Raw genomic sequence first — 25161 nt, forward strand, 5'->3', positions numbered from 1 at the left:
CATCCTTACAGGAAAAACTAGCTCGAAACTTAACGCAACTCCCAGAACCGACTGACGTTGAGTTTCAAGGTACTGCTGTATATGTACTGTATATGTATTGTGCTCCTCTCTTCAATCAGTTGCAACTCTATTCAGTCCTGGGCACTTTATCATTTGAATCTGGTCTCTTGTAAACCATTATTTAAACTTTATAAACTACATAAATCACATGAAGTGTGTTGAGGATTTAGGCAGCAGTGTAGGAGGAGTCGAATGAGAACTTGTGACTCTGTTTCTGCTAAATGACTCTTCTTACTGTCGAGCTTCGAGGAATAAAGAATCAGTCCGAGCTTTCTTACTTGTTTTTTTTTTGTCGATTTATAGGTTTTAAATGAGGATTTTCAGTCTCCTGACCAGGGTCGCGCTGAGTCCGACAGGTAAAACTTAGTAAACTTTTCTCAGCTCGGTGTTGGAATGTAGATCAGTTTCGTGTGGGCGATGATCATATCGAAAGTTAAAAAAATGGAAAAAAACTTTGACATTTTGTGTTTTTGTTCGCGGTTTGGTTCTAATGTCAGATGTACAGACGCTGTAAGAACAGTTTAGTGTGTTTTTACCTGCTGGTTTAGTGAGTTTTTACACAGTGAATCACTGCAGGATCACTCAGCCCACCAAGTTCATCAGAAATGTTATTTACATCTAAATAAACATCTACATTTATTATTTACATCTAATTTACATTTTCGGCATTTTCGGAGACGCCTTTATCCAAAGCGACTTACAGTTACAGTATACAGTCTGAGCAATTGAGCGTTAAGGGCCTTGCTCAAAGGCCCAACAGCAGCAACCTGGCAGTAGTGGGGCTTGAACCAGCGACCTTCTGATTACTAGTCCAGTTCCTTAACCACTAGGCTACGGCTAGTTAAACGTGTAGTTTCATATAATAACGAATAATGCCATTGTGACCCACTCATCTCCTTGTGTTTTTCATTTTTATTGTGTCCAGGTTTGTAATGAATTAATCACTGTATACCAAAATGGATTCCAGACACCAGACAGGGAAATGCTGGAGGACATTTTTACCCTGCTCTTTGTTTCTGTTGGTAAGAAGCCACACGAGTTCCTTTCACATAAGTTCCTTTCACATGAGCAGAGCAGCCATAACATTAAAACCACCTCCTTGTTTCTACACTCACTGTCCATGTTATCAGCTCCACTTTGTAGTTCTACAATTACTGACTGTAGTCCATCTGTTTCACTCTGTTCTTCAATGGTCAGGACTCCCACAGGACCACCACAGTGTTAGTGTGTGTTGTGTGCTGGTCCTGTCCGCTCTATTAGACGCTCCTACCTAGTCGGTCCACCTTGTAGATGTAAAGTCAGAGACGATCGCTCATCTATCACTGCTGTTTGAAGATGTTGTTGGTCATCTTTTAGACCGTCATCGGTAGTCACAGGACGCTGCACATGGGGCGCTGTTGGCTGGATATTTTTGCTTGGTGGACTATTCTCAGTCCAGCAGTGACAGTGAGGTGTTTAAAAACTCCAGCAGCGCTGCTGTGTCTGATCCACTCATACCAGCACAACACACACTAACACACCACCACCATGTCAGTGTCACTGCAGTGCTGAGAATGATCCACCACCTAAATAATACCTGCTCTGTGGTGGTCCTGTGGGGGTCCTGACCATTGAAGAACAGGGTGAAAGGGGGTTAACGAAGCATGCAGAGAAACAGATGGACTACAGTCAGTAATTGTAGAACTACAAAGTGCTTCTATATGGTAAGTGGAGCTGATAAAATGGACAGTGAGTGTAGAAACAAGGAGGTGGTTTTAATGTTACAGCTCCATGGTCCTGTAAAACTGCATATATTTGAGTCTAATGTAAAATTATGAGGTTGTTTTTGACATATTTATACTGAAAATAACACAAATATAATATAAAAACACTGAAATACAATTAATAACAGTTAAAAATATAATAAAAGCTGCACTTTAGCTTCACTTCTTTTACTCCTGTCTGCAATCAAATAAGTCAAAGTAAATGTAAAAACACTGCGTTTTTATTTTATTAGCATTTTCCATACTGTCCCAACTTTTTCTGACTTGGGGTTGTAAGTAAATAAATAAATATGTGTTCTAATGTCTAATGTGTCGACGTGTGTTTTCTTCAGGCATTTGTGAGTCTGACAGATTCCATACCGGAGCTGAACATCACCAACCTGCCAGTGAGGTGCAAAGACAACGAGTACCTGAGTGATAGCAACCAGTTCTGCTGTGATAAGTGTTCACCAGGTACCATTCTAATCAGACCTCGAAAAGGGTCCTCGCATAGCGTTTGAAGACCCCGCCTACTTAGTGTGGTCATACCTCCCTGTGGGCACGGTGGGCAATTAGTGTCTGCTGCAGGCACTGCTAGATGGCGCCCAGCCGACCGGTGGTGACGCCGAGTTTCGACTGAGGAGTTTAGAATCTCAGTGCTGGTGTGCTAGTTTCGGTGCCTTACTTAATACTTTTCTAGGTACTTTTACCTAGTTGTAGAATTGCCGCCATGCCGTGGCATTTTACAGATAGTCCAACCACAGCCCTTATCAGCGAGAAACCGTTACTGATACAGTGATACCTCACCTACACTGTTCCCACTTCCACTATTTTTTAATTTACGGCATTTTTTGTTTATAAAAACAGGGCGGAAAGTTTAAGCAACTTTAAGTTGGTCAGCAAAAAATATTAAAAACACATATAAATAATAAAAAGTGCAAAATCACAGAAAATAAAAGTTAAAACAATCTCTTTAGATTCTGAACTCCTCGGTTTGAAACTCAGCGTTGCCACCGCTTGGCTGGGGCCGACGGAGGGATGACCAGAATATGTTTGGGGGGTCTTCAGACGCTGTGTAAGGACCCTGATTGGCAGATAGAGAGGCGCCTGTGCCGAATGTATGGGTAAAATGGTTCCGTTAAGGTCCGCGTGCGGGTCGAAGGAGGTGTGAGCAGCAATATACCCACCTCGACTGCAAAAAATCGGTGGTCCCTCAGCAGTGGAAGACAAATTGACTGCACTAAATTGGGAGAAAAATAGGAGAGAAATGCATCAAATGTAAAAAAAAAAGTTAAAACAACATAGAATAATATATGAAATACCTACAGTTCATGGCAGTTTATTCACCCTTGTGTTTGTGTGGGTGTTATTCACAACGTCTCGTTTGCATTCAATTTGTCGACACCACCCATCAGATACAAATAAAACGCTTCTAGTTTTCCTTACATTAGCATCAATTTAAATGTAGAAACGTGTTAAACAGAATGAAAATGCTGAACTGTTGAAGGGTGTGTATTAGCTATGTTATGGGGTTGCTTATAGGGGTTTATAGGGTGTCTGTGTAGTTCATTTTTAAAGGTTTTAAAGACTTACACTAATCAGGCATAACATTATGATATATTAGGCAGTAAGTGACATTTTATCCTCAAAGTTGATGTTAGAAGCAGGAAAAATGGGCGCGCGTGAGGATCTGAGCGAGTTTGACGAGGGTCAGATTGTGACGGCTAGACGACTGGGTCAGAGCATCTCCAGAACTGCAGCTCTTGTGGGGTGTGTCCCGGTCTGCAGTGGTCAGTATCTATCAAAAGTGGTCCAAGGAAGGAACAGTGGTAAACCGGCGACAGGGTCATGGTCGGCCAAGGCTCATTGATGCACGTGGGGTCCGATCCAACAGACGAGCTCCTGTAGCTCAAACTGCTGAAGAAGTTCATGATGGTTCTGATAGCAGCACAGTTGCAGGGCTGTTTTGGCAGCGAAAGGGGCACCAACACAATATTAGGAAAGTGGTCATAATGTTATGCCTGATGGGTGTGAATCGTGAGTCCTGGATTGGATTCATGATCTAAGGCGAGGTCACTGTATGTGAATTCTGTAGGAATAATATGGGAAACATGATACATTTTGATTGTGGTACAATTTATTATCTATTATTAAGCTAATAAACACAAATAAATAAAACATGTCTGTTCTTAGTGGTTTATTGGCTTTACTAAGAAATTCTGAAGTTTAAAGGCAGTCGAGTCACTTGATTATGAGCACCAGCTAATATCCAGCAGCTAGACGGGCTGGGAAAAACTCAATAAGGTCCTTGTAGGTCGTCACAGGTATCTGGAGCCATGCTGACTGCACTGCATCCCACAGCTGCTGGAGGTGCCTGGGGGAGGATCCATAGAGCCAACACGGCCATCAAGGTGGTGACGCTCAAATGGGTTCAAGTCTGGGGAATTAGGGGCCCAAGGTAGTACTTGGAAGTCTTGGTAATGCTCTTCCATGTCACGTCGTCATGCTGGAACATCCTATCCTGCCCAGGGAAGACCATCAGCATGTATGGGTGTACGTGATCTACAGGAATTGATTCATACCCAAATGGGTTGAGAGTGCCTTCCACATAGATGGGCCCAGAGAACGCCACGAAAACATTACCCCAAAGTAGGACAGCACAGTTATATTGGACTTGGTGTTTGCCAGTGCATGAAAACGATGATTTAATAATTGGGACAGGCTGTGTTATGTCTCATTGTCTTTAATGGAATGTTCTGTATAATCCTGACCCTCGTCTCACTCCCTTCCTCTCTATCTACAGGATATAAACTAACGAAGCAGTGCTCAGGAGCGGGCAGGAGGTCCCAGTGTGATAAATGCCGTAATGGGACGTACATGGATGGAATAAACTACTACAGAAACTGCTTCAGGTGTCAGAAGTGTAACAAGCAAAGTAAATGCTCATCTGTGCACCTTTATGAACCGTTATCTGTCACCTAGGGGTTTTCTGTACCTGAACTTAAGCTTTTGCTCTCAGATGCAGTTGAGCGAATGCCGTGCAGTCATGACCAAAACACAGAGTGTGGGTGCGAGCCTGGATACTACAAGAAATCAATCGATGATGAGACGTGGTTCTGTAAACGCTGTAGAGAGTGTGGAGACGGAGAGATGCAGATCAGTTCATGTAAGTCCTGCTTTCTTTATTTCCTCTCTCTCTCTCTCTCTCTCTCTCTCTCTCTCTCTCTCTCTCTCTCTCGCTCGCTCGCTCGCTCTCTTCTCGTTTTTACTTCTGTTTCTTCTCAGAGACGCACCAAAGCTACTCAGCAGAGGAAGCCAAAGTGCAAAAGCGTCCACCACTTCCTAAATTTCACACCAACTCTTGTACTTGCTCACCGCCCTCTTCCTTTGAGTCCGCACAATGTAACCGAAAGTATGTGGACGGCCCTGGTAATTATAGAACTTTATTAAGCTGCTTTGCTTTCGATTTCCTGGCAACAGCTCATGAAAGAGCTGGTTTAACATGACAAGAAAAGTGATGATTAATAGTGCAGAATGATTACGTTTACATTTGCAGCATTTTGCAGACGCCTTTATCCAAAGTGACTTGCAGTACTGTGACACTATACTATCTAAGCAATTGATGGTTAAGGGCCTTGCTCAAGGGCCAAACAGCAGCGATCTGGCAGTGGTGGGGTTTGAACTGGTGACCTGCATTTCTAGTCCAGCACCTTAATCACTAGGCTACAACTGCACTACATTCCCTGATTATGAATGATAATGAGATACAGGCTTTTGGTCAGGTGACCACAGTAAGTCCTCTAGATATGAACCAGTTCAGTTTTGAATGTGGGTCCAACAAAGTTAGCCTAAGAGTCCAGCTCATGAGCCTCCAAAACCAGTCTCACTTATTCTAGTGAGCTAGCATATGTGTCAAGTCCTACAGCTATTTGCACATAGTAAAATGCTTATTTTGTTTTACACTTTGGTTACATTCATGATTCAATGGTAGTTACTCATTACACAAGATTCATCAGTTCACAAGTTTATATCAAACACAGTCAGTCGTGGACAATTTGGTGTCTCCAATTCAGTGTTGGTGTAGCTACTCAAAAAAAAGTAATCCATTACTCATTACTTATTACTTAACTAAAATTGTAACAGGATTACTTTACTCATTACTTCCTGGAAAATTTAATCTCGTTCCTTATTACTTTACTTTCACGTTTGTTATGAGGGGGGAGGAAGGACCCAAGGATGCAGAGGATTAAACTTAAAAGGGTTTTATTTACAAATAATAAACATAATATACCATAAAATAAAGAATAATCAGAACAGAAAACACTTCGGGGAATCCCAAAGGCAGCCGGTGACGCCAGGCTGAAAGAAACAAGGAAAAAACATAAAGGGGAAAAAAGGGGAAGCGCGAGGCGCGAACCCTGGTCGCTCACCTCCTGGCTGGGAGCTTAAGCACGCTGCCAAAGCAATGCTGAAAGCAAAACCGCTCCCAGCATTAAAGAGGTGAAGCGACCGGGTTCGCGAGGTGGGAAACCTCGCGCTGTTGGCCAAAGAAGGGGGGTAACACCGCCGGCAGTTTGTGCTGGTCAGCGCCATGCCAGCTACCGGGTGTGATTATTTGCGGACTTAAACGACTAAATGTAACGGCGCTGTCACCAGCCAGAGTGGCTGGGAAGTGGCCGTTTATTACCAGCGCTCCAGAGGGCGTAACGCGACGCTGTCACCAGCGCTTTGCGCTGGGAAGCGGTCGCGTTCCTCTGGGCGCCCTAATGGATATCAAGGTGGCGGCGGCACGGCGGCGGCGGCTCGGCGGCGGCGACCTGTTGGCGACCTAAGGGCGGCGACCAGGCGGCGACGGCACGGCGGCGGCGGCTCAACGGCGGCGGCACAATGGCGGCGGCACGGCGGCGGCGGCGACCTGGCGACGGCCCAATAGCGGTGGCCCGGTGGCGGCGGCACGGCGGCGGCAGCACAGTGCGGCGGCACAACCTAGAATTAAAATAAACAAACATAAAAGGGCACCGCAGTGCCAAACAAACTGAAAGAAAGAAAAGAGAAAATGGCCAACAAAAGCAGAAGATGCGACGGCTGCAGCTCTGCACCTCTCCCTTAAATAAGGGAAAGCACAGCTGCAGCCCGTTCGCCTTAACGAGCTGGCCAGGTAATTAAATGAGCAGCTCGTTTCTGCTCTGTAAGGCCTGTGGTGTCAGGGAGAGATGGCACATTCCCCTGACGCCACAGAACCTAACAACGTTACATTCTAAAACCCATATAAATACTGTATACTGGAATCAAATCTACAAAAAAAATCCATTTATTTAGTTCCAGAAAAATCCTCTCTTGTGCAGAGATGTGTTTGTGTTTGTTTCTGCTTTAAAACATCAAAGCGCCATGATCCAATCAGATTTAACATCATTAAACAAGTTTATTCCTTAATTATTTGTCCTTATACTAGAGGAGCGACTCGGTTCCTTTCGTTCATTTCAAAGAGTCGTTCAATAGAATCGGATCGTTTGCGAACGACTCATCACTCAGTCCCATGACCAGCTGTGTAGTCAGCTGTGGCGTGCATGCACAAATTACACCGAAAACAGCTTTGTTTAATGCTTTGGGTTTTAGAAAATAATATTTTATATAAAAATGTGAGTAACGCAAGTAACGTAGTTTTTATTAAGTTAGTAACTGTAGTGTCATTACTGAATATGTAACTGTAATGCGTTACATTACTTCGTTACAGAAAAAAGTAATCACATTACTGTAACACGTTACCCCCAACACTGCTCCAATTCACCTCACTTGCACGTCTTTGGACTGTGGGAGGAAACCCACGCGGACACGGGGAGAACATGCAAGGTCCGCACAGAAAGGACCCAGACCGCCCCACCTGGGGATGGAACCCAGGACCTTCTTGCTGTGAGGCGACAGTGCTACACACTTAGCCACCGTGCCGCCCCCTCCCTGAACCTCCCAAAAAGGTTTAATAGCCCTGATTAAGAGGACTTACTGTGCACACTTGGTCATATAAGATAAGATAAGACTTTATTGATCCCCTTGGGGAAATGAACTTGTTCCATCAGTACAGCATGGTAAAAACGGAAAAAACAACTAAATAAAAACTACTAGACAAAATAGCTTTTACTCTAAAAGCCCTGATAGCTGCAGGAATGAAGGACCTGTGGTGACGCTCCTCCTTAAACAAAGGGTGGAGGAGTCTCATCCTGAAGGAGCTTGTTAGCACTCCTACAGACACCCCTTCCGCTCAAAAGCAAAGAGGGCGTCCCAGAGTTGACTCCTGAATTTCGACCCTCCCCTTAATTGGAAGCTCCCTTCAGAGCACAGAGTGTGACTTCATATGGAGTGTGACTCTGTAGTGGAGTGTTAGTGAGGAGGGAACGGTTTGGGAAAGGCCGATAGTGTATAATTGTGAGCTCATGTCATGTGATGTTATTCAATGTAATGAAAATAACATTGTGGTATTTTGCTCAGGTGCCTGGAACAGTGACACTGTGTGTGAGTGTAAAGAAGATTATTACCGTAAGAACAGTAACGTCTGTATACGCTGCACAAAGTGAGTATTGCTTTGTTATCTATTCAAAAATCTCTGTAGCGACGTGATTATTCACCGCACTGTGCTTGCTGGATCTATACGTTTAAATTCTACACACACACACACACACACACACACACACACACACACTTCAGGATCGAAGCTCCGTACTTAAATCTTAGCAAACAACGTCAAACGAATATTTACACACATTGTGTTTGTTTGTTTATTAGGATTTTAACGTCATGTTTTACACTTTGGTTACATTCATGACAGGAACGGTCGTTACTCATTACACAAGATTCATCAGTTCACGTTTAATATGAAACAGTCAGTCATGGACAATTTTGTATCTCCAATTCACCTCACTTGCACGTCTTTAGACTGTGGGAGGAAACCGGAGGTCCTGGAGGAAAACCACACAGACATGGGGAGAACATGCAAACTCCACACAGAAGGGAATGAAACCCAGGTCTTTCCACAGTAAGGCGACGGTGCCACCCACTGAGCCATCGTGCCGCTCCTATTTGACAAATAAATTATACTCATACACTGACCAGGCATAACATTATGACCCCTGACAGGTGAAGTGAATAACACTGATTATCTCTTCATCACGGCACCTGTTAGTGGGGGTATATATTAGGCAGCAAGTGACATTTTATCCTCAAAGTTGATGTTAGAAGCAGGAAAAATGGGCGAGCGTGAGGTTCTGAGTGAGTTTGACACGACTGGGTCGGAGCATCTCCAAAACTGCAGCTCTTGTGGGGTGTGTCCCGGTCTGCAGTGGTCAGTATCTATCAAAAGTGCTCCAAGGAAGGAACAGTGGTAAACCGGCGACAGGGTCATGGGAAGCCAAGGCTCATTGATGCACGTGTGGTCCGATCCAACAGACGAGCTACTGTAGCTCAGACTGCTGAAGGAGTTCATCACAGGTTGTTGTGTGGGGCCGCTAAAGGGGGACCAACACAATATTAGGAAGGTGGTCATAATGTTATGTCTGATCGGTGTAATGTAAATGAATTAAGGTCATATTTTGGGGATTTTATGGTGCAGAAACTTTAATTATGTATCGTTTTTAGTAGTCACACTAACATGTAGAGTAGCAGAAAAGTCTTCAGTAGTTTTTGATGTTACCCTTCATGGTTTGAGTAACATTTGACTCATGGATTAATCGTTTGCTTTTAATACTTTTCATACTTTTTAAGATGCAGCTTTTAAAATGTAATGTAAAGTTAACTTATACAACCCCAAATCAGAAAAAGTTGGGACAGAATGGAAAATGCACGTAATAAAAAGTAATCCCTTGCCCATGTGGTTATATCAGCTATCGTTGAGTGGTGGTTCTTGATGCAGTGACCTAAATTGCCCCCGTCCCAACTTTTTTTGGAAAAAGTTTTGCAATTGCAGACCTGAAATGCAGGAATGGATGTTTATTAATAAATGAAATGAAGTTGATCTCAGGTTCATCCTGTCTGACATCAAATAAAAGTCAAAGTCAATGTAAGGAATGTTGTATAAAATACAGCGAACAAAAAACACAACATGGGTATCTGACCCAAAATGAATTGCCGCTTAAATGTGACTTCTGTACTGGTTTCTTTTACAAATAATAAAGATGTGCTTGTTTTTCCTCCAGCTGCAGTTTAAAGTGTACCCACCGGTGTCCAAAAACCAACGACTCGATCCTCAAGACCACGACTCCTGGCCCTGCACCAGGTCTGCACCACTCACTGCTCGACTTGTGTTGATTAGAGATAAAATGTATTTATAATCTAGAGTATAATAAGAGCTGAACCATATTGCTAACACAGCGGTACACAAAGCTGCCGTGCGGGTCCCGCCATGACTCACGAGTACTGAAGAACCTGTTACTGGTGATTTCAGTCCGACAGAGATGAGTGATTCGGGGAACTTCCCTAAACGAGGCAACCTGTCAAAAACGTGCTTCATTATTTGACTGCTGATTCATTATATAAATCGATGACGAAGCTCAGACTCAGTCATTACACTTCGATGAAGATCTGCTCACCGCAAGCTTTGTTCACAGAAAAATGGGTCACAACCTGGAATTAGTATTAATTTGAAGTATTTGTTTTAATCAGACACTTATTACCTCCATTCCTGACCTCCACTCCTGACCGAGGAGAGCCGTGACTAACGCACGCCCCCCTCCGACACGTGTGCAGTACCCAGCGCTTCTTTTTCACCTGCACAAGGTGGTTTAATATATTTGGAGATCCACATCATGAACCGAGAGTCACTCACTGATCTCCGTTATCCCCCGTCTCTGTGCGGCGCCGTCGATCAGCCAGCAGGGGTCGTAACTGCAGCAGTTATGATGAATGCTCTCCAACCGGCCGATCGTGGTCTGCCTGTATCAGAGCTGAGATTTGAATTTGTGAGTGTGGTAGCTACCCGAGCGTCCTGATATTAAGAACTCATCGCTAGGGCTGCAAATAATGACTTTTCTATCGATTAATCTGTATGCTATTTTACCGATTAATCAATTAATCTAAACGAACATTTAATTCAGAATCTCATTTAAGCTTCTTTTATTTTAAGGACAAACTGTACGGCATAATAATATAACACAGAACTAAATGTAAACAGGGTTTATGTTCATATTATCACATTCTCAAGTGCAGCAGGTGTTTATGGCGTTCCGTACACAAAGCAAAGTTCTTAAACTTATAGCAGAAATAAAATAGTTAGATGTAGCCACGTCTCATTAAGTCCAACGTACAGAATGAGCCCAGATTCTAACCTACACATTCACTCAAAACTTACTTTACATTCTAAAGCATGTAAACACGGTGGTGAGTGCTCCGGCGCATTCACAGGAGAAGCTTTTTGCGCTTTGAGCCCAACGCAGCAAATGTGCGGCGGTCTAACTGAACTCGCTAAGAAATACGCTATTCCAAGATCTCCATGATTAAGAAGCGTAATGAAACAATATAGACGTGCAACATGGCGCCGGTGCTGCTGTGGTACCATCAAAGCTTTACACAGTGAACAAACCACCTCTTGGTTTGTGCCAGTTTTAAGTATCACCAAACTTTTGATGATTTGGGTTGGAGAACTTTGAGCTTTTCTTTGAAAGCTCTACGATCGACCTCTGACTGCTGCAGACAGTGTTTTTTAAGGCTGACGCTTAATACCCCGACCAGTGACTACCAGTAAGTAGTGCTGAGAGAATCATATGAACGCTTATATAAATAAAGATGTTGTAGAAATTAAACACGATGCATGGACTTCAAATATTGACGCCAACGCATTTTTAGCATGGACGTCATCGACTAGGTCGACCAATCGCAGCAGCCCTACTCATCGCTCCTGGATTAATACTTGCAAGCTGTAACATTCAATGTTTTAACTAACGTCTCAGTTAACCTTTTAACCCAATTTACAAAGTTAAGGAGTGGTTGTTTACAGCAGTGTTAGTGTAAATCAGCGCTCCCCAACCTTTTTTGCACCATGGACCGGTTTCATATAAGATATAATTTCACGGACCGGCGGGGTCGGGGAGAATTAAAATAGAATAACTACAGAATGGAAAATCAGTGTGAATTCTACTCCCACCTAGTGGTGATAGGAGGCAATAACACCCGTAGAGTATTAGAAATGTAATTGCTCTTGTAGCGTCTCTAATTATTTATTCTTTCTGTGCGGCCTGGTAACAAATGACCCACGGACCGGTACCGGTCTGCGCCCAGGTGGTTGGGGACCACTGGTTTTATTTTAGCAGTCATTTTTCAGCCTATGGGAGCCGGTTGTTACCCAAGATCTCGTCCTGATCATTTTCCTGAGCAAACTTTTTGGCTCAAGGGCCACACACAGTTATAAATTTGACAGACGGGCCGGGCCAGTAGCAGATGGGGGGATAAACTAATATAAATAATCGCTTTAAGAATTGATATCTTTGTGTAGGGACGATAGCGTCGACGTTAGCAGAGATCGGTAGTGTTTGGAGTGCGCCATCTAGTGGAATCAATTAAAACGCACTCAACGGGCCGTAGTTTGCCCACCGCTTCTATAAAATGATACCACCACCATCTTGTACTGGTTGGCATGGCGTTACCTATCTGTAAGATTTCCACCACACGTTTACAGCAAGTCTCGTCAGACGTTAAGATGTCTGCCACTTTGTTCAGACTTTGGTGTGAGGTTTTGTACAGGATATGCTTTTTAGTAAATACTTCCTTCCCTTTTTAAGAACACTTTGAAAATCGTTGATCCGTGAACACTGTTACTCATTGCAGTCACCACTACTGAGTGTGCTGGTAGATTGGGAAGAGGGGCTTCCTGTTATTTTTGTAATATATATTTTAAAACAGCTGATGATGTTCAATGAGATCGTAGCTTGTGTTACATTTAGAAGGGACTGTTAGTCTCAAAATCTATGTTTTTAACTATAAAACAACCACAAACAGTGGTGTACAGTAATTAAGTAATAATACTTCATTACAGTACTTAAGTTGTTTTTTGAAGTATCTGTACTTTATTTGAGTACAAACATTTTCGGCTACTTTTACTTTACTACATTTCATAAAGAAATTGTGTACTTTTACTACGATACATTTGCCGTATGTAAATTTGTTACTCGTTACTACAAAATAAAACGACAAGATATTTTTTAGCTCAATTATGTAAGATGTGTCACAAACTGCGAACAGGTTTGGTGAATCTGCACTTGAAAGTTAGATCAGCGGTTAAGCGCATGAATGCGCAAGTGCAAACAGGTTCTCTAGAAGCGATCAAAGTGAAGCGCCTTTTATGTTCACCCAGAGATACGGAAATACCGGCATTTCAGAACAGAACCTCCCCCTCCAACCTCATCAAACACACTGATGTAAGTTAAGAATGATTAACAAAGTAAAGCATATCTTATACAGAGCGACTTACAGAAGAGCTTCCATAATTACCTTACTCTAATTTAAGTAAACAACAGTCCAAGAACACAAATCTGCTGAAACCTGTTAGAACCAAAGTGTTTTTTTTTAAGAAATGAAAAAGAAATGAGTAAGAGCGTTAGTTAGTAAGTAAGTACAAGTCAGCTTAAGTGCTTAGTAAAGAAGGTTTTTAATCGTTTTTTAAAGACAGCAAGAGACTCAGATGTTCGGACAGACAGAGGAAGTTCATTCCAGATGCCAGGGTGCCATAACAGAGAAGGGCCTTGATACTTGTCTTCTTCTAGTCCTGGGTGGAGGATCAAGTCGAGCGAGACTAGTGGCTCGAAGGTTGCGCAGGGGAAGCCAGTGAAGAGAACGCAGCAGTGGGGTGATGATGTGGCAGCAGTGGGGTGATGATGAGGCAGCAGTGGGGTGATGATGACGCAGCAGTGGGGTGATGATGAGGCAGCAGTGGGGTGAGGATGTGGCAGCAGTGGGGTGATGATGAGGCAGTGTTTGGGCTGGTTAAAAACCAGATGGGCAGCTGCATTTTGAATGAGCTGCAAGGGTTTAATAATGGACATAGGAGCTCCTGCCAGGAGGGAGTTGCAGTCGTCCAACCGTGAGATTACAAGCGAGTGGACCAGAACCTTGGTAGCTTCCCTGGAGAGAAACGGTCGACTCTTCCTGATGTTGTACAGGAGGAACCGGCACGATCTCGTCATGTTGGCTATATGAGGAGAGAAGGTCAGCTGGTTATCCAGGACGACACCAAGGCTTCTTACCTTATCAGATGGTCTGATCTGGGCATCATCAAAAGAAATGACTAGGTCCTGGGTGTTGGAGACTGATCTCCGGGAATGAGTAACATCTCTGTCTTGCTGGGATTGAGTTTTAGATGATGAACCGACTCATCCAGATTGAGTTGAGTATCATCTGCATAGGAGTGGTAGGAGAAGCCATGGGAGGCTATGACCTTACCCAGAGAGCGAGTGTAGATAAAGAAAAGAAGTGGGCCAAGTACAGAGCCCTGAGGAACACCGGTTGAGAGAGTGCATGGAGGGGATATAGATTGTTTAGATATCTAGCTAACATTTTCCATTACATTCGAACCACAGATATAAAACGTTCCACTAAATTTGTTTGGAATTAATTCAGTGCAAAACACGACTCGTCCATCATTTACAGAAACTTACCTGTCGACAAATATTTTCTCAACTAACTTCTGTATTACACTGGCAGAGGAAACATTCATGGTGCTGAGGAAAATGCAGCATGTCTTTAATCCTTTAATGATCTCAACAAGAAAATAATTTATTTGCTTTTTCTAGTTTTTAACTTTTCTTGGATGATTTTTGAGCTGTAGCTTCAGGTTGACATATAAGTTAGAAAGTGTGTTTTCCTAAAATAACATGTTTGATCTACCGATATTTTAGAATTTAACACATTTCAACCAGGGAGTAGAGGAGGCCCAGACAAGATTATTTTGATAGTTGAGTTTGTTTGTTTCTTTATTAGGATTTTAACGTCGTGTTTTACACTTTGGTTACATTCATGACAGGAACGGTCGTTACTCATTACTCAGGATTCATCAGTTCACAAGGTTATATCAAACACAGTCATGAACAATTGGACAAATGGACTGTGGGAGAAAACCGGAGCTCCCGGAGGAAACCCACGCAGACACGGGGAGAACATGGAGAGGACCCGGACTGCCCCACCTGGGGACCTTCTTGCTGTGAGGCGACAGTGCTACCCACTTAGCCACAGTGCCGCCCCTAATGGTTGAGCAGATCATTAAAGGGTTAAAAGTAGGGTCTTATATGAACCCAAAATATGTCATGTTTTGTCTGGTGAACTTCATTTCAACTCTTAACATAAACATACATGCATTTTAAGCCTACAACACGTTCTAAAAAAGTTGGAACAGAGCAATTTAGGACTAATATTACGTAACGTAAAAAAAGCTAAAAAAAAGACAAGGAATGTCAACAGCTGAATTTAATCATGAATTGGCACAAATCATGTTCAGATAAAGGAATAAAATATATATCGTTTTCTAAGTTCTTAAGTTGTAAAGACCTCATTTTTCTGTAGATGAAAGGTCGGCTCCATTGTTAAGGTGTGTTACAGGCTAAAAAGAACAATCTTCATATTTTTCAAAAAACAGCATTTACTTCTACTTTTACTTTTTTACTTAAGTACATTTAATATCAGATACTTTTAGACTTTTACTCAAGTAATATTTTAAAAGGTGACTTTTACTTCTGTCAATTTCTGGTAAGATACTTGTATTTTTACTCAAGTATGGCCTTCAGGTACTTTATACACCACTGACCATAAACTTTTGCCTTGTTTTTTTAATTTTTTTATTTGACTTTAACATATTGTGTTATATCTGTATGTTTCTTTCTTTAGGTCCCGTGTTCCCCTCAGTCGTCATGTCTGTGATTCTTGTTGGGATTGGCTTGGCTGGAGGAATTGCTTTATATAAAGGATTTAAAAAAGGGAGGAGGATGTTTCATAAACAGTCCAGTAAATCACACGAAGCACCTGACCAGGAGAGGATCGTGGAAATGGTAGAGTAACGTGAATGCATGTGTTACATGTGATTTGTTTGGCTATGTGGTTCATTGTTTACGAATCACATTTTATATAACATCATCATTTCAACACATCATTAACCTTGTATGTGTAATCCACACTGACCAGCAGAGGCTGTCTAAACCCAAAAGTAGTGCTTCAGACTAGAGGTAAAAATAGGGATAGAATTTCACCCACTAGGAGGGAAATTTGGCTTCAACTGTATGAATGTGACAGTGGACCAAAGCACGAAGGGGTTAGGGAATCCTCTCACCCGCTAACTAATGATAAAGAGAAGAGCACGCTAGGTGGGACAGCGACAGTCAGCCAATCAGCTACTCAATCCGCCAGTCACTCTCTCATAAAGTCCCAGTGCTTCTCTGTTATAAAGCTAGGCTAGAGAAGCTGAGAGAGTTCAGGGACTCAACTCGCTTTCATAATTTAGCGGTACTGTGTAACTCGACGTCCCCTAAACTCCAAATCTTTCAAACTCGATGCACTTTTTGGAGAAACTTAAACTCTTAAACTCGGTGTTTCATACTCGATGTGTGAGCGACTGCCATCAGCATGTGAATATGAGCTGAATCTGCATTAGTGTGGAATAAGCGTCAGATCCAGTGTTACAGCTCCACGTGTATCTGTGTTTATCTGGATTCTCCTCCCTGTTTCACTTTTAAACTTGTGTTACAGCTCCAGCTTCTGAGAAACTGTGAGAATCAGAATCAGCTTCTCCCAGAGAGTCTAAATAAAGCTTAACGTGGTTTAATGTAGTAAAAGAAGGAGACAGGAGCACTAAACTTCTCTTCATTATTACTGATCATAAGTTCCTCCACTAATCACATTCCTCACTCGCTGTTTTACTACAATAAGTCACGTTAAGCTTTGTGCACCGCCGTCACACTTCATAGGAAATAACGGCACAGCAGCACAAAAGCGGTTTTGTCACTTATCATGTGAATGCGCCGGTACTGAACATAATACGGTATTCCAAGATCAAGCATCTCCACCATTAAGAAGCGTCAGGAAACGATAAAGAAGTAAAACTAAAGTGCAGCTTTTATTGTATTTTAGTGTGTTTATATTATATTTGTGTTATTTTTAGTGTATAAGTGTCAAAAACAATCCCAATATTTACATGAGCCTAATGGAACGCATTAACAGGTCTCCCAAACATCCTAATGAGAAAAAATACCTCGAAACTCGACGTCTTAAAAACTCGACACCACTCCCAGAACCAACTGACGCCCAGTTTCAAGGTACGGCTGTACTTAGAGCCTGTTGATGATGAAGCGATCTCTAAAAAAATAGCAAGAATGAACGCATACTCAGCACTGAGGGGGGTATTTGGGAATTCCTTAAATAACCCTGATATCTACAGTTTATCACTTTAACTCACACTGCATGTATCTGACTAAATATCAACCTGATAAAGTACGCCATTATCCTACAGTCAGCTTGGTACTAATGAACCCAAGAATATGAGTGAAATCCCAAACCCTAGACCCCCGTACGAAATACTATGGACACCCTGCCTAATTGTTATTTTTAAGTTCTTTCAGTGTTTCCGCCACACCCATTGCTCACAGTCGTGGGAAGGTCGCTTTCCTGTGTCAGAACAACTTTTAAACATGCATTAAGCACAAACCACTGGGATTAAGTTTGAATGTTGCTTGTGAGCCAGGATCAGGGCCTAATCTATGGAATGATCTTTTGAATGAATGGACACAAAATTCCACGGACACACTTCAAGATCTTGTTAAAAAGCTTTTCAAGAACAAGGGAGGCCATTGTAGTCCAAACCAATGCTCTGGGTTTTGGAGTAAGATATCCAACGAGCTAATGGTCAGGTGTCCACATACTTCATGTTCCATTGTAACAGCAGTTAGTCCTCACAAATAGTGCTTCAATGTGGTCATAAAATACTGAGCTGTGAATCTTGAGAGTGATTTACGCTACATAAACAGAGATAATTAGGTTTTAATTAAAAAATCGCTGGTTCTGTGAGTCCATGACGTCAAATATCCAGAAGGTTCACAGGGTTCCTGAGGTTAAACCTGGTCATGGCTAGCATTTTATCCACAACTCTCCAGCTGATATTTATCTTCTGATGATGTTCAGAGTCACACTGATATAAATGAATGTTTTTGCTTCCGTTTCCTGTTAGACTCAGACATACACATGCCCACCCATCACTGTGGATGAGACTGTTCCATTATCAAGTCCTCCAAATCCAGGTCTTCCAGACTGCGTCCCCAGAGAGATCAAAAGTATGTGGACTTTGCTATCATTTTATTCTTAAGCACCTCATTGATCTGCTCACACTCACCTGCTCAGCTCTTGTCCTCAACCCGTCACATGATCAAGATGTTTTTGAACATTCATTCACAACAAAGCTGATGAATCAAAATCTAGTCTTTAAACACCTCTTTAGCCAAAGTGAACGGGACCCATAATGTATTTGATACCATGTAGTAGGGCCGCTCAGGTGGCGCAGCGGTAAAAACACACGCTGGAACCAGAGCTGGGATCTCGAATACATCGTATCCAATCTCAGCTCTGCCTGCCAACGATTGGCCTGTTGTTCAGATATGGGCGGGACTAAGCCAGATGGGGTCTCTCTCTCTCATGACTGGTGCAATTATGACCTCTGCTGGCTGATTGATGGCACCTGCACAGAGATGATAAAAGAGTGCTCTCAGGGTGTGTCTCTCCGTACATAACGCTGAGCTGCACTGCACTCTTCAAAGCGTAGCTGATGAGATGCATACGGCTGCTGCCTATCCAGGAGGGGACGTGGGTTAGCTTCATTCTCCTCAATCAGAGCGGGGATCGGCATTGGTGGAGAGGAAGCGTGACTCAATCGGGCAATTGGACTCGCTAAAAGGGAGAAAAAGGGGAGAAAACGCATAAACAAAACATTTAACAGATGTAGTGACGTTATTACACAACTTGTGCTGCTGGTACTATTTTTACCCACTATTAGAACCTACACAGCGTTTTACCTGCACTGGTTATACAGTATAGCCACCACAGTGCAGATTATATCAGAGGAAACAGCTTTCTCTGGGATGGTGGTAGCTTCTTGTGTAGAACGTTGGGTTATAAAGTGAAAGATTGTGGGTTTGAAGGCCTTAACACTCTTGACTCTATACGTAGAAAAAGCATTTTACTGTACTGTACATTAAATGTACGCCAATGAGGCATAACATTATGACCACCTTCCTAATATTGTGTTGGTCCCCATTTTGCTGCCAAAACAGCCCTGCGACTGTGCTGCTCTGTGTATTCTGACACCTTTCTATCAGAACCAGCATGAACTTCTTCAGCAGTTTGAGCTACAGTAGCTCGTCTGTTCGCTCCCCACATGCATCTGTCACCAGTTTACCGCTGTTCCTTCCCTGGAGCACTTTTGATAGATAGTAGGGATGTAACGATGCACCACAAGACAGTTAAAAATCAATGCACATGTGTAACGATTCAAATCGGTTTACATGTATGATGAATCGATATTCACTTTAAACAGCGCTGGCACTATTCACCTCGCCTGGTTGACGTCACTACAGGGTTGCCAGGTTTGGAATTTTACAGCCAAATGTATTTATGTGAGAATACTTTCTTTATTTGTATTATTCATTTATTTATTTAATGTTTAATTTCAGTTTTTTTTACACACAAAGGGAAAAGTGCAGCATTGTTTTGGATAGTTTGTACCTAAAAGGACATTCATTATTTAAATGAATAAAAGATAAGCAAAAGTACAGTATTTTATTCAGCACAGTCAGTACTCATAATGCCTGGTCGGTGTATATATATATATACATGGGAGCAGTTGTTCAGATTAAAAGAACACCGACCCTAAATAACCTGATTATCATACTAGATGTCTAGGTGTCTATCAGACCAGACTAAAAGATTAATAACATTGATGTCAGCCTTTGATTTGAGACCCTAATGATCAGTAATGATCAGATAATTGTTGCACATGTAAACACAGTGTGGTTGATGATGGTTTCTTCCTCTCTTCCTCTGTAGCTCATGAGTTCATCTACTTTGTTCTGGGCTTGGTCCCAATTAATCGCTTCAAGGAACTGGTGCGTCACCTGAACGTCTGCGAGCAGGACATCGACAGGGCAGAACGAGACCACCGGGCCTACGCCGACGCCCAGTACCAGATGCTGATGGTTTGGATTGACGGCAGCACCGGGGGAGGGAAGAGCGTCCTGTCATATTCACAGCTGAAGCAGTTTGTGGACGTACTGAGAGACATGAATCTGTCTGCCTGTGCTGAGAGCATAGAGGAGAAGTACTGCACTTAGCCCTGAGCACTCTCCTACCATAAGTCAGTAAGGATAAGGACAGTAAGGACAACAAATATAGCATTTATTATATAGTATTATTATTGTGCTGAAAAGTTGCTATGATGACATTTCCAAATTTGTCAGGTGCATAGTTTGTAGATGTGGGCTTAAGGTACTGGACTAGTAATCAGAAGGCTGCTGGTTCAAGACCCTTAAGCTTTAACTAAGGATAGAAGTGTTGGTTGAATGCTGCAGACATGAATGTAGATTCTGAGCTGCCACTAACGACTATTTTTCTATCGATTAATCTAAACAGGGCGGCACGGTGACTCGGTGGGTAGCACTGTCGCCTCACAGCAAGAAGGTCCCGGGTTCGATCCCCGGGTGGGGCGGTCCGGGTCCTTTCTGTGCGGAGTTTGCATGTTCTCCCCGTGTCCGTGTGGGTTTCCTCCGGGTGCTCCGGTTTCCTCCCACAGTCCAAAAACATACAGCCAGGCTAATTGGAGACCCTGAATTGTCCTATATGCACCTAGCCGCTAAATGCACGAACCAGTGCATTGTAGTGCCGGTCCCAAGCCCGGATAAATAGGAAGCGTTGTGTCAGGAAGGGCATCCGGCGTAAAAATTGTGCCAAATCAATGCGGATCATGATCCGCCGAGAGCCGACCCCGTAACCGAACGGGACAAAGGACGAAGAACAACAAAAAAGTATTAAACAGAGTGCAGCAGGTGTTTATGGTGTTCCGTACACGAAGCAAAGTGCTTCAACTTATAGCAGAAATAAAATAGTTAGAGGTGGGCACGTCTCATTAAGTCCAACGTACAGTAACGACAGAATGAGCCCAGATTCTAACCTACACATTCACTAAACTCTTACTTACAATTCTGAGCCATGTAAACAAAGTGGCGAGTGCTCCAGCGTATTCACATGAGAAGCTTTTTGTGCTTCTGCAAAAACTGCCCAACACAGCAAAGAAATACAGTATTCCAAGATCTCTGGTATTAAAAAGCTTAATGGAACAATATAAATGTGCAACATGGCACTAGTGCTGCTGTGGTACCATAAGTATTCCCAAACTTTTGATGATTTGGGTCTTGGCAAACTTAAACATGATGCATCGACTTAAAATATTGACGCCAACGCATTTTTAGTGTTCAACAGATGTACTTAAGAGTCTTTATTTCTTTAAAGCTTTGTTTAGGATGTCAAGTCAAGTCAAATGTATTTATATAGCACTTTTTACAATAGACATCGTCTCAAAGCAACTTTACAGAATCCAGGACCAACAGACCAAAAACCCGTATTGAGCAAACCAAGGGCAACAGTGGAAGGAAAAACTCCCTTAAAAGTACAGGAAGAAACCTTGAGAGGAACCAGACTCAGCAGGTCCCTCCGTCCTCCTTGGGGGGCCTGGAGGATCATTTAAATAAATAGGATTTAAACAAATCATACAAATACACAATTAAATTGAACTGAAAGTTATAACTAGCAAAAATAATTGGAGTTCTTCATTATTCAGTAAAGTCTGTGATAAAGTCTGTTGTAAATTCTGGACATTTTTGGTGCCCGTCACATCTGGCAGGAGCAGCATTGTTGGCACTGCAGTCTAGACTTGCAGTCTTTAACCTCGAGAGGGTAAACGGGTTTCCATCAGAGCCTCCTCGGGGTAAAACAACAGACGATGGAGTTAAAATGTGAAATCGATAAGAGTAAAATGTCAGTTTTACAGAGAGTCGCTTTAGACTCCGCCCACTAATTATTACAGCAGAACTAAAATGTGTGTGTAGATGTGTGTACTATTGGGTGTTCCTGATGGGCTAAATCTGCTGCAGTTTAAACATTTCTATTTTACTCGGTCTTTTCTAAAAAAGCTTTGTAGGTCACAATGTACCACACTAATTATATATATATATATATTGCTTCTATTCAGAATTTAAAATGCTGGGTCCTCCAGGTGTAGCAAGAACTGTACATTTAATAAAAACACTGAATTCAGGTGTAAATAAGTGTAAATAATTCCTTTTGAGCACCTTGTAAAAAGCATTTCTGTACTAATGATCAATCCTGCAAAGACCCACATTTGTATTTCCTTCATTTTCAGTTACTTTAACAATTATATATTTTTTGAAGGTCAACAAAAAAATTTATAATAAAAAGGTGAAAATTGTTTGTGGGTGTGTGTGTTTTTTTGAAACTTGACAATAGTTGGTTCTGGGAGTGGCGTTGAATTTTAAAGACGTTGAGTTCCAAGGTAAACCTGTTCATGCCAGACATCCCAAGTTGCAAAAACTCATCTTAGGGAGGTACCCCCGGACCTCGACCCCGACCCCCCAAGCCCCCAAAAAAAGAAGCTAAAAACCTCTCGCACACACCACAGGATATGGGTGATAACAGAACTTTTAGGAGCTGCTAACTGAGCTACAAAGCTAACTGTTCATGTCACAAACACATTAATGTTCCCTACATAGTGCACTAGATTGTATATTAGAAAATAATTTATGTTCCTTACTTAGTGCACTAGATAGTGTACTAGATAATAGACTTATGTTTCTTACATAATACTTTAGGTAGCGTATTAGTTAAAGTATTTAGGTTCCCTACATAGTGCACTAGATTGTGAATTAGACAATTGGTTTATGTTTCCTACACAGTGCACTAGATTGTATATCAGATCACTAGATAGTGTATTAGATAACGCATTCATGTTCACTACATAGTGCACTAGAAAGTATAACTAGATGATGATTTGTGTTCCTTACATAGTGCACTAGATAGTGTATTACATAATTAATTATGTTCCCTACACAGTGCACTAGATTGTATATCAGATAACAGATTTATGTTCCCTACATAGTGCAGTGTGCACTAGACAGTATATTAGACAATTGATTTATGTTCCCTACATAGTGCACTAGATTGTATATCAGATAACGGATTTAATACGTGATCGTGAATAAAGTGTGTTGCCTGCGTGCGCGTTTGTGTTGCTCTTGGCGACTTGTTCTAGATTCCAGGAGATTTTATCTGACTTGCGGGTATCAGGAAGCCACTGTGTATATGCTGGAGACTCCCGGAACTTCTGGGAGACTTGGAATGTCTGTAATGCGTCCATGGTCCCATGAAACTGCAGATATTTCAGTCTAATGTAAAATAATGAGGTTGTTTTGACACTTATACACTGAAAATAAGACACATTTTATATAAACACACTGAAATACAATTAAAAACAGTTAGAAATCAATAAAAATACAATAAATGCTGCACTTTACTTCTTTATTATTTTATTACACTTCTTAAATGTGGATATCTTGGAATACCGTATTTCTTTAGTGAGCTCAGTACCGGCGCATTCACATGAGAAGCACTCAAAGAGCAAAACGCTTCATATGTGAATGCGCCCGAATAATTGTCACCCTGTTTACATCGCTCACCACTTTGTTTTGGTGCGCAAAGCGGCCTACGCCAGTCAATCAAGTTCTTACATGCACGTTGAGTTTAAAAGAAACGTTGAGTTTAAAAGAAACGTTGAGTTTTGGGAGGCATCGAGTTACAAGGTACTGCTTGTATATATATATATATATACTGTATATATATATACTGCTGTATATTTTTAGGTTGGTGAAGTTGCCTCTATATACACTCCTAAAAATGAAGCGAACACAGATCACACATTGGATCTCAATTAAAGATAGAAGTTGTGTAAATTATTGAGAACAAATTGACGTCACAATAGATTTGGTGGAGTTGGAGACTGGAGGCGCCTTACTAGAGAGAAGATTGAGAGTGTGATCCCCAATACATGTAGCACCTACCTGAGCATTGTTGCAGACCATGTTCACCCTTTCATGGAAACGATATTCCCTGATATCTGTGGCCTCTTTCAGCAGGATGATGCTCCCTGCCACAAAGCTTAAATGCTTCAGGAACGGTTTGAGGAGCACAACGATGAGTTTGGCCTCCAAATTCCCCAGATCTCAATCCAATCGAGCATCTATGGGACAAACAAGTCCGATCCATGGAGGCTCCACCTCACAACTTACAGGAGTTAAAGGATCATCTGCTGACATCTTGGTGCCAGATACCACAGCACACTTTCAGGGGTCTAGTGGAGTCCATGCCTCGACGGATCAGGGCTGTTTTGGCAGCAAAAAGGGGACCGACACAATATTAGGAAGGTGGTCATAATGTTATGCCTGATCGGTGTATATGTTCTATTCTACTAAAGTAGAATGATACTGTGGCTAAAAAAACACCAAAAATGGCCACATGAACAACGATTGGGTTCCTCATAACTGATGCAATTACGGCGACTGCGCAGAGTTGGGGAATAAAGCATTGATCAGGGTGTGGCTCTTTGTACACAAAGCTGATCTGCATATGAACTCGCCTCGTGTAGGTGAAAAGATGCAGTTGTATCGGTAGAGGTGAAGCGTAACGCAACCAGGGTCATTAGTTACGACTAAGCTAGGGGAGAAAATGGGGCGGGGGGTGTTTTGCTGTTGGCTGTCAGGTATTAAACAGGAGACCAAAATGAACTTGTTTGTTGAACCATCATGGAACTGTTTCTTTAAGAGGCTTCCTGGAAATGCATGGGGTGGAGCTACTGGGAAGGAACTACAGAAGGAGCATATCCTGGTTAACCGGTGGAGCAAGTGGTGTGTTTTTTTAGATCTGCTATGAGCCAGCAGTCCATAAAAGTTGGTACATTTTGTGGTTCTAAGGTTCTAGTAAAAGTGGAGGTTTTCTCCATGATCTTTAAGAAGCTTGGAGATAGGCCTGCCCTAGCTGGTGAGATCCAGCTGGTTTATTTATCTGTTCTTTTGCAATGCATTACAAGGACTTGGGTTAATCATTAGTCCTGATTTTTTTGCATTTTGGAAAAACAGGGAAGGGGAAAGGCCTGGAATGTCATTACATTTGATGGTGTCAGTGTTATTTTCCATAATAATGTAACCCATAAACTTATAAGAAATCAAGGTGACTGTTACACACTCACACGTTTAGAGTAATCTGAAACTTGACCTGAACAAAATGAGAAACT

At 42.1% G+C, this 25161-nt stretch overlaps 1 protein-coding gene across 1 annotated transcript; it reads left to right on the forward strand.

Moving 5' to 3' along the window:
• The first annotated feature begins 347 nt into the window (after positions 1-347).
• Positions 348-22289, forward strand: tnfrsf1a (tumor necrosis factor receptor superfamily, member 1a). The gene is made up of 10 exons (XM_062992257.1): positions 348-416; positions 986-1082; positions 2156-2276; positions 4606-4737; positions 4822-4968; positions 8286-8367; positions 9986-10065; positions 15657-15817; positions 17986-18088; positions 19854-22289. Exons 2-10 carry the CDS (start codon positions 1017-1019, stop codon positions 20135-20137), a joined length of 1176 nt encoding a protein of 391 aa, XP_062848327.1. The 5' UTR covers positions 348-416; positions 986-1016; the 3' UTR covers positions 20138-22289.
• Positions 22290-25161: the final 2872 nt, after the last annotated feature.

This window comes from Trichomycterus rosablanca, chromosome 3, assembly GCF_030014385.1.
Source record: "Trichomycterus rosablanca isolate fTriRos1 chromosome 3, fTriRos1.hap1, whole genome shotgun sequence".
NCBI classification, from domain to species: Eukaryota; Metazoa; Chordata; class Actinopteri; order Siluriformes; family Trichomycteridae; genus Trichomycterus; species Trichomycterus rosablanca.